Genomic DNA, 16015 nt, shown 5'->3' with positions numbered 1-16015 from the left:
TCAGAGGTACTTTCTGTTATTCATTCATTTATTTTTCAAATACCAAATGCGTATTCTGTGCTAGGTACTGTTTTAGGTACCTGGGTATGTAGTAATGAATAAAAGACATGGTGACAGCTGTCAAGGGCTCCTGGCTCTGGAGTGAACAATCACACACTAAACAAATGAACAGACAAATATGTAAATCAAGCTGTCGTAGCCCAGTGGGAGATGATACCAAGGGGGGAGGCTGTCATCAAGAGCGCGTCTCTGCAGAATGGCCTTGGAGAGAAAGCCCAAAAGAAGGGGGTGAGCCAGCCAGGCACAGGGTGGAGGAAACAGTAACGTGTGCCCAGATCGAGAGCTGGGCCTGCTTGAGGCCGGGACCGCAGAGCGATGTCCGTGAAGGCGGGATGGCCCCAGAGGAGCCTGGAGGGGGAGGTGGGGCGGGATGGCACAGGGCCTGGGAGGCCGTGAGGAGGGGATCCGAATGGGAAGCCACTGGAAGGTTTTATTCAGGGCAATGACATGATCCAGTTTACGTCCTTCCAAGGTCCCCCTGGTTGTGGTGCGAACAGATGGGATGAGGACGAGAATGAAGACCAGGTCAGAAACCTTCGCAGTGGTCCAGGCGAGACATAAGGGCTGCGCGGAGTTGGAGAAAAGCAGATGCATGCAAGTCCCATTCTAGAGATAGCAGCACAGGGCTCGACGGTGCACTGCATGTGGGTGGTGAAGGTGAAGGCACCACGAGCGGCTTCCTGACCACTCTCCACCTGTCAGGACGGCTAAAGTGAAAACGCTAACACCACCACACGCTGCTGAGGATGTGGAGCAACCGAATCCCTCGCTTACTGCTGGAGGGAGGGCAGATGGTGCAGCCGCCCTGACAGAGGGACGGAAGGGATCTCGAAAAGGGAGACACACAATTACCATGTGACGCAGCCATCCCTCGTCTGCGTATTCAAGCTAGAGAAATGAAAGCTTACACCCACATAATACCCTGCACACGAGTGTTTAGAGCAGCCCTGTCCATAGTTGCCCTGAACTGAAGCAACCCAAACGTCCTTCAGTGCTTTACAACTAAGCAAATTGCGGTGCAGTCACACAGAGGAGCAAAGTCCTCAGCAATCAAAGGGAGCAGACACTGATGCTCCAGCTGACAGGGATCAATCTCGAAGACATCATGCTGAGCGAAAGGAGCCAGCCTCAAAAGGCTGAAGACTGGAGGATTCCATTTCCATGACATCCTTGAAAAATAAAAGTATAATGGTAAAGAAGAAACGGTGACTGTCGGCAGTTAGTGGGGAGAGACGATGTGACTAGAACTGCCCTTTATCTTGATTGTGGTGGTGGTTACAGGAATCTACGTGTGGTAAAATTCACAGAACCATAAACTTGTCCCTGAAAAAGTTCCTTTTCTTTGTATGATCATTCTAAAAATAAAAAAAAAAAAATTACATCTTAAAAGAAAAAAAAAAAAGAAACGACGCCCGGGTTGAGATGCCCCTGTACACAGTTGGATGTATAAGAGACTGGGGCTGGAGATGGACGCGTGGGAGTCATTAGTGGCTGAAGCCATGGGAATGGACTCCAACGCCTGGGGGAGGCTGTCGAGGAGGAGCACAAGGCTCTGGGGAGCCTTCCAGAGCAAGGCTTGCCAGAACGTGGGGGTGGGAGGGGGAGCCGGGCTGAGCTGGAGGGATCGGGACTCCTGGGCTCCTCGGAGCTCCTCTTGGCCACCTAGCCATGTCCTCCGCAGCCTGCCTGTGGGCAAGGGCACTGGCTCTCAGAGAAGGCTGCTGAGGTGGGCAGGGACCGCGGATAAGAACAAGGAACTGTTGGAAGGATTTTAGAACGTTGGCCAATCTCTGCCACTGGCTGCCCTCAGATAGGGGAAAAGTTACCTCTGAGCTGCACTCATGGCAAAATGACACCTCCTCCGGCTTCCTTCCACACCGTCCCCAATGTCTGAGCCCACAGACCCGAGGCTTGGAGCCCATCCACACCTCAGGCCTGGTTTGTTTTCACCACACACAACACTTTAACACTTTGAATTCGTCACCAGCTTAAAAGAATATAAGATTTCAGAAACAGCAATAACAGCTGGATTTTCTACTTGAGCAGCTGGGAGGTGTGGTGGGTTCGAGCCCACAGCCCTGCTTGGGAACAAGACAGGAGCTGAATTTAGACGAGCCGTGCCCTCTCCTCTCCCCTTGGCCACAGTCCCTCCTACTCTCGAATGTCTCCAGCACCAGGATAAGAGCTGGTTGCCATTTGTCACCTATTTGTGCCACGGGTTCTGCCCTTTTGTGTAACCTGGGTTGTCCCACAGCAGTCACAGCTTCTGCAGAGTGACACAGCAAAGGCAGGGAACTGCTTGGCTTGTTCAAACTTGGGAAGATTATCGACGATGTTAGGTACACACCTACAATATGGGCACAGCGTGAGGTGACACAAATTTTTAATCAACTTTTTTTATTGAGCCTTAATTTACACACAATAAAATGCACCCGTTTTAAGCATATAGTTCCATAAGTTTGGACAAATCCAGACATCTGTGTGACCCCTACCCCACTCGAGTTATAGGACATTTCCATCACCCTAAAATGTCCCTCAGCATCTTCCCAGTCAATCCCTACCCTTTCTCATCTCAGCCCCTGGCATCCACTCATCTGCTTCCTGTCAGTGAAGGGTTCTGGTGCCAATTCCAACCTGGGTGGGTCCCCATACCCACCCAGAGAAAGCAATTCTCTGACACCTGCTGGGTGCCCTACAATTCAACTCAGTTCTGACCCCATCTCCCTGGGAAAGCGTCAGATTCCCCAGGTCACATGTTCGGTCCTACAAGACTGCCCCACTGCCAATGCCAGGCAGGAGTCCAGGTTGTCACCCGTGCTTCTGACCAACCAGCTACAGATGGGAGGTTCCCACAATCCCGTCCTTGCATTTGGTTAATTGGTTCGCAGAACTCACAGAAACCTTTTACTTACTGGATTACTGGTTTATTATAAACGGATCTAACTCAGGAACAGCCTCATGGAAGAGATGCATTGGGCAAGGCAGGAAAGGGCACAGAGCTTCCACGCGCCCTACGCGGGTGCCACCCTCCCCAGATCTCCACATGTTCACCTACCCAGAAGCTCTCCAAACCAAGTCCTTTGGGGTTTTATGGAGGTTTCATTATGTGTGCACGACTGATAAAATCATCTGCGGTTGGCAACTGACCCCTTGGCGAGGTCAGGGGCTGGGATAGGAAGTTTCAACCCTCTAATCTCCCGCTGCCTCTGAGGGCAACCGGCTCATCAGCATAACAAAAGCCACCTTCGTTGCTCCCATCACAGGAATTTCCAGGGGTTTTAGGAGCTTCGTGCCAGGAACAGGGTGGAAGACCAAATAGCTATTTCTTATTATAAATCACGGTATCACGGTCAGAGGCTATCCTGTTACCCAGCTCAGCAGTTTATGACTTTTTATTGCCAGCAGTGTTCTGTTGCACGGCTACACCGCGGATCTTAAATCCACTCCCTTTTGATGGACACCTGGGCGGGTTCCAGTTCGGGGCTCCCACAGCGAAAGCTGCCGTGAATATTTGCGCACGGTCTCCAGTGTGCAGGGATGCTCTACCCTCCTGAGCGACACCGTGAGGACCTCGCCGGGTCAGAAGGCCGGGAGGGATGCCCCCGCAGGCCTCCGCACGGGTCTCCTCTCGCAGGGCCCCGCCGGGCGCTCCCCGGGGCTGGCGTGGGGCCGCAGGAGCGCTGCCGCCGCCCCATCCGCGCCCGAGCTCGCTGGCCGTTTGCTCAGTTCACTCCGCGGTGAACTGGCCTGTTTACATCTTTTCCGGCTGACCTTTGATTCACAGCAAATAATTCGATTGTTCTCCAAAGGATGAGCAAACGAGGAGTTATTTGAAAGGAGGCTTCTAGGGTGTTACAAAGACGAGACACGCTCCGAGCAGAGCAGAGAGAACCACGAGAAAACGATTGTTAGAAAGCGGGGCGGGGACGAGGGAATCGGCGAGCACGGGTCCCTGACTGTGTGCGTTCATTGTACGCGGTAAATGAGCATCCAGGGGCGCACGTCCTCATCCGCGGGTGGGCAGCACGCGTGGCACAGGGGCTCCAGGGGCAGGAAGACTGGGTGGCTGTTGTGATGCTCGCCCGACTCATTTCACCCTTTCTTGTTTCCACGGCAGTCAAGACCCCACAATAAGCGTGGGAATTTTTATCAATAAAAGGAGGGGAGCCTGCAGTCAAGGCTGTCAGTCAGTGATACTTGACCTTAGAAAGGGTCCCATGTGGAAGGTTTGCTTTTCATCTCGTAATGCTGTGTCGATGCAGCCCCAGGCAGTCAAAAGCCCCTTTCTGGATGAGGCGAGTTCTGAAGTCTTGGTGCCAGAGATACGGGTTGGAAGCATAAGAAATCTTCCCTGAGTCCAGCCATAATAGGTAAACAAACACTAAGATTTCAGAGCTCTACAAAGCAAACAGAGTTTAAAAATCCCAGGATCTAATTTAAAACAAGAGAAGATGTCATTCGGTAGGTTCTAGGATCCTTAGATATAGGATGCTTAGATGTAGCCTTATCCATTCGAGTTAAGATGCATTTGGTTGCAAGTTAGAGAATGTCTGGCCAATAGAGAGTCAACCTAGGAAAGTTTATTAACAATGACTTTGGAGGTGGTGCTCCCAGCTCAATGAGATCATGAAGGGCCCAGGCCCTTTCATCCTTCTTCTCTGCCACTCTTAACTTGTTAACTTTCTTCAAGTTTGTGGCCTTATGGCCCCAAAATGGCTGCTGCAGCTCCAAGTATCACATCCTCACATAAAAGCTTGCAAACCAGGAAGTGAGAAGGCAGCTCCTCACACACCTGTCTCTTTTCAGTAGGGAGGAAACTCTTTCCCAGAGACCCCCAGCAGATTTCTTACCTTTCGTTAGCTAGAAGTGGGTGACGTGTCCATCCTGAGACCCGTCACCAATAAAGGGGAATAAGATTGTCATGATTAGTGCCAATTATGATTTGACCCCTGGGGATGGGGGATCTGCAACAGGGGATGACTGATTTGGTTATCCACTGTATCCTTCTAGTATAAATCCGGTAAAATCACCCCCTTCCAAAAGTATTTCTGTACCACAGTTGCTTCTGCAACATTTTCTTTCTCTTAGCTCCGCCTCTCCATGGGGGTGAACTCTGTGCATCTTCCCGCTTCTGCCAGCGTGTACCAGATTTTACTCCCTCTATCCCATTCTTTTTCTGGAATGTGATCCCAGCATCCTTTTCCCAGAACACAGGCCACTACCTTGATGCCTTGACCTCCCTCCATACGGATGGGTTTTCCAGAACTGGCCTCAGAGGGAAGTCAACAGGCTTCTCCAGGCTTTGCAAAGTGCGAGGGGCCACCACTCCCTGTATCACTTAGGGCTTTTTTTTTTTTTTAACTCAGAAGAGTCATGGCAGAAAGAGGGAGGTAAAAAGTTGAGGGGTCTCTCACACTGCTTCTTTCTGTTTGTTCACCCCCCGCAGACTGTGGCTCCACCTGGGACTTTCTTCTCCCAGCATCTGTGGCCTGACTTTTCTTCCACGTGTCTTTCTCCTTTTGTTGCTGCTCTGCTTCCTCCTTTTGCATGATGCTTGCAACTCATTTTGCAGACTGCCAGGCTTCTTGCTCACCCCATGTGCTCTCACCTCCCCTCCTCCTCCCCGGACCCTGGCCCGGTCTGGTTTTACCCCCTTCCCGGGATCAAGCTGAAGCAGACTAACGTCTCGCACTTTGCATCACAGCTTTCCAGCCCCATCAGGCGCACACGCAGACGGGAGGCCGCTCACTAAACTACCCACAGGCTCTGCTCGTAGGTGATGTCCTCAACTCGGGAAAAGGTGTCAAGTCGGCTGCCTCCCCGTGCCCAGTGTCCTCCTCGCTTCTGCCTGCCCCTGTGCCCTCCTCTGACCGATGCCGGCTTAGGAATAGTCCGAGGTTGTCTCTGCATGAGCCCGCAGTGGTTTCCCCCTTGCTGCCTTCAGCCAGGCTGTGTGGAGCTGTCTTTGGCAGTTTCTTCATGACTCCGTGGGTAGCTTCCTTGGGTTTCTGGCCACACTTGGTGAACTAAAACTTCTAGCCTCCTCCCAGTTCTCCTATAAGCTGAGACCTGACCTGTGGCCAGAGAGCCTGTGTCAGGGATGGGCCAAGTCTCCCCTCCTGCCATCCTTCTGGGTTGCGCTGCCTTAGTTTTTGGTGAAGGGGGTCCCTTCCTTCTAGGAAGGAAAAGTTCCTCCTACTTTCTGGCCATCAATAAGTTCCTTTTTGGGAGCTGGCCCAGTGGCCCAGTGGGTAAGTTTGCACATTCTGCTTCAGTGGCCCCAGGTTCTCCGGTTCAGATCTCAGTGTGAACCCACGCACCACTTGTCAAGCATGCTGTGGCAGGCGTCCCACATGAAGGGTGGAGGAAGATGGGCACGGATGTTAGCTCAGGGCCAGTCTTCCTCAGCAAAAAAAAAAAAAAAAAAAAAAGGTGAATTGGCAGCAGATGTTAGCTCAGGGCTAATCTTCCTCAAAAAAAAGTTCTTTTCAGAAACCTTTAAAAACTTGTTTTGTTAAGGAATAAAATTATATTGCTGAGAAAAGTTGTTCTCTAAAATCACAGACCATCAGAAACTTGGCTGTTTGAAATCCCATCAGTAAGATGGACATCCCACTGCGGCTTGGAGGGTCTGGGCAGGAGCCTGTGACACAGAGAGGCAGCCTCGCTTTTCAGCCCCCAGAACTTCAGATAAGTTTTCAGACACGAATTTCCACCTTTAGCTTTATTTTGTATTTTCCAGAGAAATAGGCCCCTGAGTCTGCTCTCATCCTGGACCTGATCTTGACTTCTTTACACGCAGCCCTGCTTTGCTTTGAGCCCATCAAACACAGCTTAATTGAAACTTTGCCTCATGTCACCCTTACCCAGAACCCTGTGATAAACCGTCTCTTCTTCTGTGAGATGCCCACACTTCCCCTGGAGTGTGGTTTCCTTTGCTTCTGCAAGAGAATAAACCCAGGGGCCGGCCTGGCGGCATGGTGGTTAAGTTTGTGTGCTCCGCTTCAGCGGCCTGGGGTTCACAGGTTTGGATCCTGGGTGTGGACCTACGCAAGCCATGCTGTGGCTGCATCCCACATAGAGGAACTAGAATGACTTACAACCAGGATATACAACTGTGCACTGGGGCTTTGGGGAGAAAAAGAAAAAGGAAGATTGGCAACAGATGTTAGCTTAGGGCCAGTCATCCTCACCAAAAAGCATAAAACAACAAAGAGAATAAACCTAGCTTTGTTGGGCTGCTGTTGTGGGACACAGGCTGTTCCACTCCATGGCTCACACATGCTCAGCGTGGGTAACACTGCCCCCAAGAGAGGTGAGAATTAGTTCCAGGGGAGCAAGAAAATCTTAGAATGGCCTGCGGCCTTCCAAAGGGCCATGCACGTAAGCAGGCAGAAGTATGTCTGTCGTATTAAAATTTCACGGGCAGGGAGGGGAAGGTGCTGAGGAGGAAAGAATGTCCAAAGAGACTCCTTTAAAAAAAGTGTGAGAAACAGCACTTTAGCTAACATTGAGTAGCTTTTGGTGTCCACTGCGAGGCAGGTGCCCAGTTGTTGGCTCTCTTTTGCAGCGAGAATTGAGTTCTTCTGACCTCCATCTTGGGAGATCCAGCCCGGCTTGACCTCTTCCGGAACCCCCAGAACGTCCCCCATCGCCTGTGATCCTGTCACCCACGGGAGATGCACACCTGCTGTACTGTGCTGTGCAGGGAGGGTGCCTCACGCTCCATCACTCCCACAGACACTCCCGCGCCACCTCTGCAGCCCCCTTTCCCCCGCTTAGGTGGGCGCAGGGCGCCGGTCCCAGGACCCACTGTCCGTTCTCTCAGCTTCTGAGAGATGGGGGAACGCTGTTCCCCTCCCCTCATTGCCCCGACCACGGCCCCACCCCCATGACGCCATCCTCCCCACCGCCAGCCTTTTGCTTATACAGACTGGGGTGGGGTGGCGCTGGGGGATGTTTGGGGGCAGCAGAGCCAGTGGGGCTGCCTCTGACTCCTCCTTATAAAACCCCGGGGAGACGCCAGACTCCCGTCTCTCGCAGCGCTCTTTGAGTGTGGGGTTCCCAACTCCTCTCAGCCTTGGGTCCCTGTCACCACTTCTGGAGTCCCAGGACCGCATGTCACCTTGTTCCCTTTCTGAACCATGTAGACCCATGTTCATATCACCTTCTTAGCAGCCACCAGGCCTGAGCACCTTGGGACAGACAGATGAGCCGTGGGACAGAGAGACAGCTCAAGCTTCATCTCTGCGCAGAGATGACGTCTCTCTCCCTCCACTTGAGACCAAGCCCCACTCACAGCCAGTCCTCGTTCTCCAGGGCCCTCAACCCCAGGAAGAAAGCAGATGCTAAAGACTTCAGGATTGAAAGCCCTGAACTCCTGAGCCCAGCCATGTGCACACAGTAGGTGTGCAATAAATGTTTTTGAACTAGAGCTGACTGAGTGCTGACAGGTGCCAGCATTGCCCTGGTTGCCCTGCTGGGAGAGGAGGCCCTGACCACCTGTCTCTCGTGTACCACCGGTCAGTGGAAAAGGCAAACCTACTAAATGATCACATCTGGATAAAAATAGCTCTTAAGAGCGTACATCTGTCTTTGAAGGCAACTGTGCTGACTAATTATCTTAATTTTTTTCGAGGGTTTCTTGACTGGGAAGAGGATGTTTCAGCATAGATAATCGATCTGCTTTGCATCTAGTTCTCTGTCTCATGGTGGTCTGTCTGCGCTTGTCCCGGCCAGGCGGCCTCAGCTGACGCCGGATGTGTGACCGGCCCTGTCCTGGCGCAGGAGGCACAGCTGGGGGCAGAAGAGCCGAGTGGGTGAGGCGCGTGGGTTTCGGAGTCGGCTCATTCCAGCTTCCAGTCCTGCTTCAGTCACTTCCTGGCGGTAGGATCTCAGAGACTTCACCTCCCTTGGCCCATTCCCTCATCTGTAAAAGGGGAATAATAATAATACTGGCCACATGATTGTTGAGAGGATTGGAGCAGACAAAGTGGCAGGCCGACTCCTTGCTACAGGGTAGCTATTATTCTCATTCCTCAGCCCAGACCCTCCCCCAGCATCGGGGCATCTTACTGTTTCGCCCTCTTCCTTCAGAGGCGAGGCGTTTCACTCTTCACCCATCAATTCCACGTGACCCACGTACACCACGAGAAAACACAGAATGAGAAAAGACCGTTCTCTTTTGCTTGCTACCAGATTTATTTAGGTAATTTTTCTTCTGTCATTTTCCATAAACGTCCCTGAAAATCTGACTTGATTGGACAATAGAAACTTTCTGGAAAAGCCCATGTGAGAGCAGGCTGCTCCCTCAGGCGTGAAGTCCTGTCCCCGACTCCCAGCCTGCCGGGTGAGCAGCTCCGAAGGGTCCATTCCTCCTCTCTCCTGTCCCAAGTCACTGGGCAGCTCCCTAGGGCCCTGGACGCCGCCCTCGACTCCTCCTCTGCCCTCAGAGAACCACAGCAGCTGGCCCGTTGCCATGGGGAGCTCATTTTCTCTGGAGCACTCTCACCCTGACTGCATCCCGGGGCCGAATCCATAGCGTGTGGGGATGGGAAAGGAGGGCAGCGTGGTGAGCTCGAGTGCTGGGCTTTGGCGAGCACGTCCTCAGCAAGGCTGGGTGCCTGCTCGGCCCGGGTGCACGGTCCCCTGCCTGCCACTCCAAGGGCCTGCTTGACGAGCCAGGAGCTTCCCTGGGGATGACGCCCGCTCCACGGCCCTCCGGCGAGCTCTACCTGTCCTCTCTGTGGGATGGCTCCTGCAGCTGCCCCTCGCCTTCCTTCCTCTCCTGCAGTTTCACGCTGCTCTCCTGCCTCCCGGGGCCCCAGGCCCCAGTCAGCCTCCGCAGCAGCTCGTGAAAGTCGGCTTGGAACCCAGACGATGAGAAGTAGTAGACCAAGGGGTCGACGCAGGAATTCAGGGTGCTGAGGAGCAGCACGTAGCTTCTCCATGTCGGGCTCTTGCCCTGGACGTAGCCCACGACATGGGACATGTTGTAAGGCGCAAAGCAGACGAGGAAGTTGAGCAGCGTGGCTGCCACGAGCCCCGCCACCCTCCTCCGCCGGTGGTGGCTGGCTCCCCTGCCGAGCAGCCACACCAGGTGGCCGTAGCAGTAGCTGGTGATGAGCAGGGGCACCCCGAAAAGGACCACGGCCATCTCCAGCCGGACGGGCAGGAGAATGGCCAGCTGGTCCTCCTGGAATTCCAGGTAGCAGGTCCCATTTTTACCCTGGCCCATGGAGGAGTTCCCCGAGAACTCGATGATGTAGACCACGCTGCAGTGAGCACCGGCCAGCAGCCAGCAGGCTCCACTGACCAGGCCAGCCTGTCCCAGCCTTGGCCGGGTCTTGTACCACAGTGGGTAGGCCACACTCAGGAAGCGCTCGATGCTCACAGCTGCCAGGAAGAGAGAGGTGAGATAGATGGTGGTGAAGAAGAGGAATCCGGAGAAGGGGCAGAGGATGAAAGGCAGGGGCCAGTGCATGCCACTGGCCGCCTCCGCCATGCGGAAAGGCAGGAAGAGCAGCAGAAGCAGGTCCGAGAGGGTCAGGTTGAGCAAGAGCACGTCCACGGCCACGGGGCGGCGCCGCAGCTTGCCCACGAAGATCACCAGGGCCACGAGGTTGAGGGGGAGCCCCACGAGGAAGGAGAAGAGGTACACGGAGAAGAAGAGCCAGTGGTTCCCGGGGGAGAAGGACTGGTCCAGGTTTGTGTCCATGGTCATGGCCACTGCTGAGAGAGAGAGAGAAAGACAGACAGACAGACACAGAGAGGGCAGTCTGGATGAGATCTTCCTGCTCCCACCAGCAGCATTTCAACTGCCAGCAGGGAACACTGTCACCACCCTCACTCCCTCACGGCCCTGAGGCTTTCCCCAGTGGGGTCAGCCTGCCTGTCTTCCTGGTCATGCCCTGTCTCCTGTCCCTTCCCCCAGTAGAGCCAGGACACCCCTCCACACAGCTCCTCAGGGCCCCAAACTCACCTCTTATTTGAGAACCCAAGTGCTCTGCTGCTCAGTACCTTGCCGGCTCCTCCAGAACACGTACGGTTAGCTATTTATCTGGCAGAACTGATAAAGACCTGACAGTGCCCATGACGTCACTCACTGCTGAGCAACGGCACAAAAGATGCCTTCAGCTCCGTTACCAGAGCCACGCCAGTATGCAAAATGAGGAGCAAATTCCACAACTGTGTGCCTTGCTCCTCGCTCCTCGGGGGCCTCAGATGAGATGCCCTGACCAAGGCCGAGAGGACTTCGTCTTCCCCTCCTTGATCCTCCACTTGAATTTTGTCTGCTCCTCTAGAATGGCACTCATCCAGTTTGCCTTGTAAGGGCAGGAAGTGCGATGCAGTGATGGAAAGCACAGGCTTCGGAGCTGGGGGCCTGGGTTCAATGCTGGTCCCGTCGCTTTCCAACTCTAAATTGAGGCGAGTAACTTAAACTCTCTGAACTTCTGCTTTCTCATCTGTAAACCAGCGATAATCACAGTACCAATCTCACAGAATTGTTGTGTAAATTAAAGCATTAATACGTGTCAGATGCTTAGAATGGAGCCTGGTGTGTTGTGGGGAGCACTGAACAGGTGTTAGCTGCCATCATCCCTGTCACTGGTGTGCACTCATCTCTGGGGTGATGGTAACAATAATAATAATATTGATATTAACAGTGACGATGGTGGCCATGATGATGGTAGCCACCTTTTAGCGGGTACGTAATCCATAGCTGATACTCTGCTTCTCAGGGCATCACCATTGTGTCTTGGGATCCCTGTGTCCCACAGTGGGGATGTGACTTGCTCCAGGTAACACAACTTAAGTACCGCCACAAGGGTTCAAACCCAAGTTCTGTCCAGCATCAGCGATTATTTATTTATTCATTCAAATATTCATTCAAAATTTACAGAGCACAAGGAGATACCATTTCACACCCACTGGAAAAAAAATAAGATAACACCAAGTGTTGGTGAGGATGTGGAGAAACGGAAATCCTCATGCATTGCCGGTGAGAATATGAAATGATGGAATCACTTTGGAAAGCAGTTCGGCAGTTTCTTTAAAAGGTAAACATAAATTTACCATGTGACCCAATTCCACTATAGGTATTTATTTAGGAGAAATGAGATCATGTGTCCACACAAAGACTTGCTCATAAACATTTATAAAGGATTAGTCTTAACAAAACACCATTGGTGGTCCATGAGCTAGCGAATGGATAGACCACGTGTCATATCCCCAGGATGGAATGCTACTTGGCAGTAAAAAGGAATGAAATATGCATGCGCACTCTAACATGGATGAACCTCAAAAACGTTATGCTAAGTGCAACAAGCCAGACATGAAAGACCACGGATTGTATGTTTCCATCTATATAAAATGTCCAGAATAGGCAAACTTATAGAGACAGAAAGTAGATCACTGGTTGCCTGCGGGGTGGAAACGGGATTGTGTCAAGGAGCATGTGCGGGGGGGCGGGTCTTACCGGGGTGATGAAAATGTTCTCGCTTGGATTATGGTGGTAGTTGCACATCTCAGTAAATTTACAAAAAATCATTGAATTGTACACTTAAAATGGGTGAATTTTATGATATGTAAGTTTTCTCTCAAATAAATTGTTAAAAGTCCACCAGTGAACAAAACAGAGTTTTTGGTGTCATGGTGCTTACTTTTGCGGGGGGGCTCGTGGCGATTGAGTGGGGGGAGGCCGATGATGACATCGGAATCCAGAGGCAGAGGACCGCTGGGGGAAGCACTGTGGGGAGGGGATGGTGGCACAAGGGCTGCTGGGGGCACTAGGGAGGGTTTAGGGCTCAAGGGACAAGGGTCACCGGAGGATGTTGGGGTCGGATCACACAGGGCCCGTGGGCCCCAGGGAGGAACTGAAATCTCCCCTGAGTGGCAGAGGCGCGGTAACTGGAAGAAGTGACCTGGCGGGGCAGGTGCTCAGAGCGGGCGGGAGAGAGCAGCCCTAGCGTTGGGGGAGGGGCAGTGGGGCCAGCTGGGCTGGAGCTGGGGCTTTTACCAAATTCTCTGGTGTCCCGAGAACAAACTCGTTTCTGGCTCCTGCAGAGCCTCAGCAAGTTACCTGACTTCTCTGGCCTGTTTCCACACTGAGAAAACGGGTAATAAAATAAAACTTTTTTTGGAGAGCTGTGAGGAGTGTTCATCCATTCAGCAAACACTTACTGAGGGCCCACTGTGTGCTAGGCTCTCTGGTAGGGGCTGGGGATGTATTAGGAAATAAATCAAAATTCCTGTCCTTAGAGAACTTTAAGCATGAAAAGAGGCAACGTGTATAAACAAGTTCATACACGCTAGGCACACAGCAACCACTGTTTGTGCCCCTCTGCATGCCTGGCATCATCATCATTAGAGGAACAAGTCTGTTCCCACCCCTCACCTAAGCAGAGCAGATGCCCAGGTGTCTCTCACATGAGGGTGGCCCCTCACAGCCACCCTCCACTGCCCACTCTCTCGCAGGTTCAGGGTGCCACCATTCAGCTTCACAAAAGGGACCACAAAGGCAGGGGTTAAGCCCAATACCGCAAGCTTTCCAAGTGTCCCCTGACCCTTGGGGGTCCTGCCTTGAAGGATCGCATCCCTCATCCACCCCTTCTTTGCTGGAGGTCTTCAGGCAAATTTCTTAACGCCGCAAAACAAAGATGATATTAATCCCTGGGCCCAAGACTGTAGCTCCCTCACGCAGCTCCTTGGTACAAATCAGGAAAAGGCACCCTCCTCCAGATGGGCACCACCCTGTGCCAAGGTGCACTGCTCAAGGATTGAGTGATGTCTTTATTTAAATTGGAATAAGATGCTTCTCCCCCTGGATGGAAACAGCCCTGTGCCAGGCACATGGCATGGTCAGCAAAGCACGAGCTACAATTTAGTCAACGTTTGCCCCTCTGCCTGGCACCCTTGTACAATGAACAACCTGCCTATCTGTACAGCAGCCATACAGCTAAATCAAAGGATTGCATGAGGGTGAAGGGAAGCAACATTCATAATGCACTTGGCGTGGTGACTGTCACGTATTAGAGACTTGGTATTTGCGGCTTTCTGTGTTGCTATTTTCCCTCCTTCTAATGCCGCCCCCTTGTGAGTGCCAAGCGGTATAACAGCCTCATTATCTTGCCTCCTGCTTCCTCTCTCACACTGAAATTAAAATGTTCTTCCCCAGGACATGATTTTGGAGGAGCATCTCCCAAAGTGCATTATCAGGGCTGGAACGGAACTGTCCCACTTCTTCCCCAGTGGAAGAGGCCTCACCCGCAGGACGCTGGCCGACAGGCGAGGAAGGATGGGCGACGGAGAGGAGAGACAGACAGAGGAGGGCAGTCAGACTGATGTGTGAGAGGCAGGCTCACCTTCCTCCTGCCTCCATTCTTCCAACCGGAAGGCAGTCTTCTGCCAGCCTCGGTCCTTCCCACACGGGGCTCCAGGGCCGCCCCCAGGCAGGGCTGCCGGTGGTCCCCTGCAAGGGGCGAGGGGAAGCACCGGGCTCTCCCGCTTCATGCCCCTCCCCCAGCAGTGGCTCCTACTTCTGGGACACGGCGCCTTTTGTTCTCGCCACACGTGATGTCCCCCTGCCAGGACGCCCTCCCAAGTAGCCGGTCACCAGCGGGTTGAGCACCACGCTCCAAGCACCTGTGATGAGCCCCAGCTTCCGCCAGCGGCCTCCCATGTCGGGGTGCAGGAAGCCAGCCACGTTGGAGGCGTTGTAGGGTCCTAGGCAGAGCAGCAGCGTGAGCAGGGCCCCGCCGGCCACCCAGGCCGCCCTCAGCTTCCGCCGGTGGCTCAGGCCTGAGCGGGCCAGGGCGCGGAGGCAGCCGACGTAGCAGAAGGCTGTGATGGTCAGGGGCACAAAGAAGAGCAGGAGGGAGAGGCTGAGGCGCGCAGGGCCCGCTGAGGCTGGATCCCAGGCCTCCAGGCAGACGGGGGAGCCGTTGACCGGTGTGTTGATGCCCAGCGGGCTGGTGGTATTGTCCGTCCAGCCTCCGGGAGCCTCCAGCCCAAGGACCAGCCCCAGGTGACAGAGGACGAGGGCCCATATGGCCACACACACGCCCCAGGAGTAGCGCGGCCTGCGCATGGCCTGGTAGCCCAGGGGGAAGGCGGCTCCCAGGTAGCGGCCGGCGCTCAGGGCGGCCAGGAAGCCCCCGCCCGCGTAGAGGGGCGCGAAGTGGGCCAGCGCGACGGCGGGACAGAGCGCGGCGGGCAGCGGCCAGGCGCCCCCCGCCAGGGCCTCGGCCGCCTTCAGGGGCAGAGAGGCGGCCAGCAGGAGGTCCGAGCAGCCCAGGTGGAGCGCGTAGACCAGGCTGGGGGTGAGGCGGAGGCGGGCGTGCGCGGCGGCGGCCCCGACGGCCAGGGCGTTGAGCGGGAAGCCGAGCACAAAGGCTCCCACGTAGAGGGCGAAGGACAGCTGCAGGGGCGGGTCCATGGGGCCCCGCTGCGTCCGCAGGTCTCGGGATCCCCGGAGGGGGCGCTCCCGGACTCGCGCACTCGGCTCAGCACTGCTGGGGGGGGGGGGGGGGGCGCGGTCCAAGCCGTCCAGTGGGACAGTTGAGGAGACAAGGCCGGGGAGGCAGGTGGCAGCCAGTTAGCGGTCCGGCCAGGACTGCAAGCCAGGAGGGTCGGCCCCCAGCCCTCTGCTTTCTTTCCACGTCATCACCTCTTCAAACGAAGGCGTGATGGCAGAGCCCCAGGAGAAGACAGAACGGGAGCGCGGGTCCCCTGAGACGGGCGGCCTCTTGATTTCTGAGACCCTGGGGAGGGAAGGGGTGGAGAGAGTCAGGACAGAGCTGGGCCCCCAGCTCCAGTTTTTCTTAGGAATGGAAGTTGATCCCTGGATTTGCTCCCCTCCCCCCAATTCCTTGGAAAGAGAAGGAGCTGCTCCCTCACAGTGGCCGGTGGTGGAGGTGTGGCAGAGGGCAGAAGAAGGGGGTCCCCAGGGGAAAGC

At 54.3% G+C, this 16015-nt stretch overlaps 2 protein-coding genes across 3 annotated transcripts; both read right to left on the bottom strand.

The window, feature by feature from the left end:
- Nucleotides 1-9242: 9242 nt before the first annotated feature.
- Nucleotides 9243-11175, bottom strand: LOC102150446 (free fatty acid receptor 3). 2 transcript variants are annotated; one of them, XM_070224046.1, is made up of 2 exons: nucleotides 11042-11175; nucleotides 9243-10791 (listed from the first exon to the last, which is right to left on the bottom strand). In XM_070224046.1, the coding sequence occupies exon 2, from the start codon at nucleotides 10781-10783 to the stop codon at nucleotides 9791-9793; it is 993 nt and encodes a 330-aa protein (XP_070080147.1). In that variant the 5' UTR covers nucleotides 10784-10791; nucleotides 11042-11175; the 3' UTR covers nucleotides 9243-9790. The 2 variants fall into 2 exon arrangements, with proteins under 2 accessions (XP_070080147.1, XP_070080148.1); XM_070224047.1 differs by having other exon boundaries at nucleotides 9243-10788; nucleotides 11042-11101.
- Nucleotides 11176-12142: 967 nt separating this feature from the next.
- On the bottom strand, nucleotides 12143-15745 carry FFAR1 (free fatty acid receptor 1). The gene has a single exon (XM_070224061.1). The coding sequence runs from the start codon at nucleotides 15494-15496 to the stop codon at nucleotides 14594-14596; it is 903 nt and encodes a 300-aa protein (XP_070080162.1). The 5' UTR covers nucleotides 15497-15745; the 3' UTR covers nucleotides 12143-14593.
- Between the last annotated feature and the right edge of the window lie 270 nt (nucleotides 15746-16015).

The sequence above is a fragment of the Equus caballus genome, chromosome 10, assembly GCF_041296265.1.
Source record: "Equus caballus isolate H_3958 breed thoroughbred chromosome 10, TB-T2T, whole genome shotgun sequence".
NCBI lineage: Eukaryota > Metazoa > Chordata > Mammalia > Perissodactyla > Equidae > Equus > Equus caballus.
Note: the sequence above shows the minus strand (reverse complement) of the source record. Positions and strands in the feature narration are given on the sequence as shown.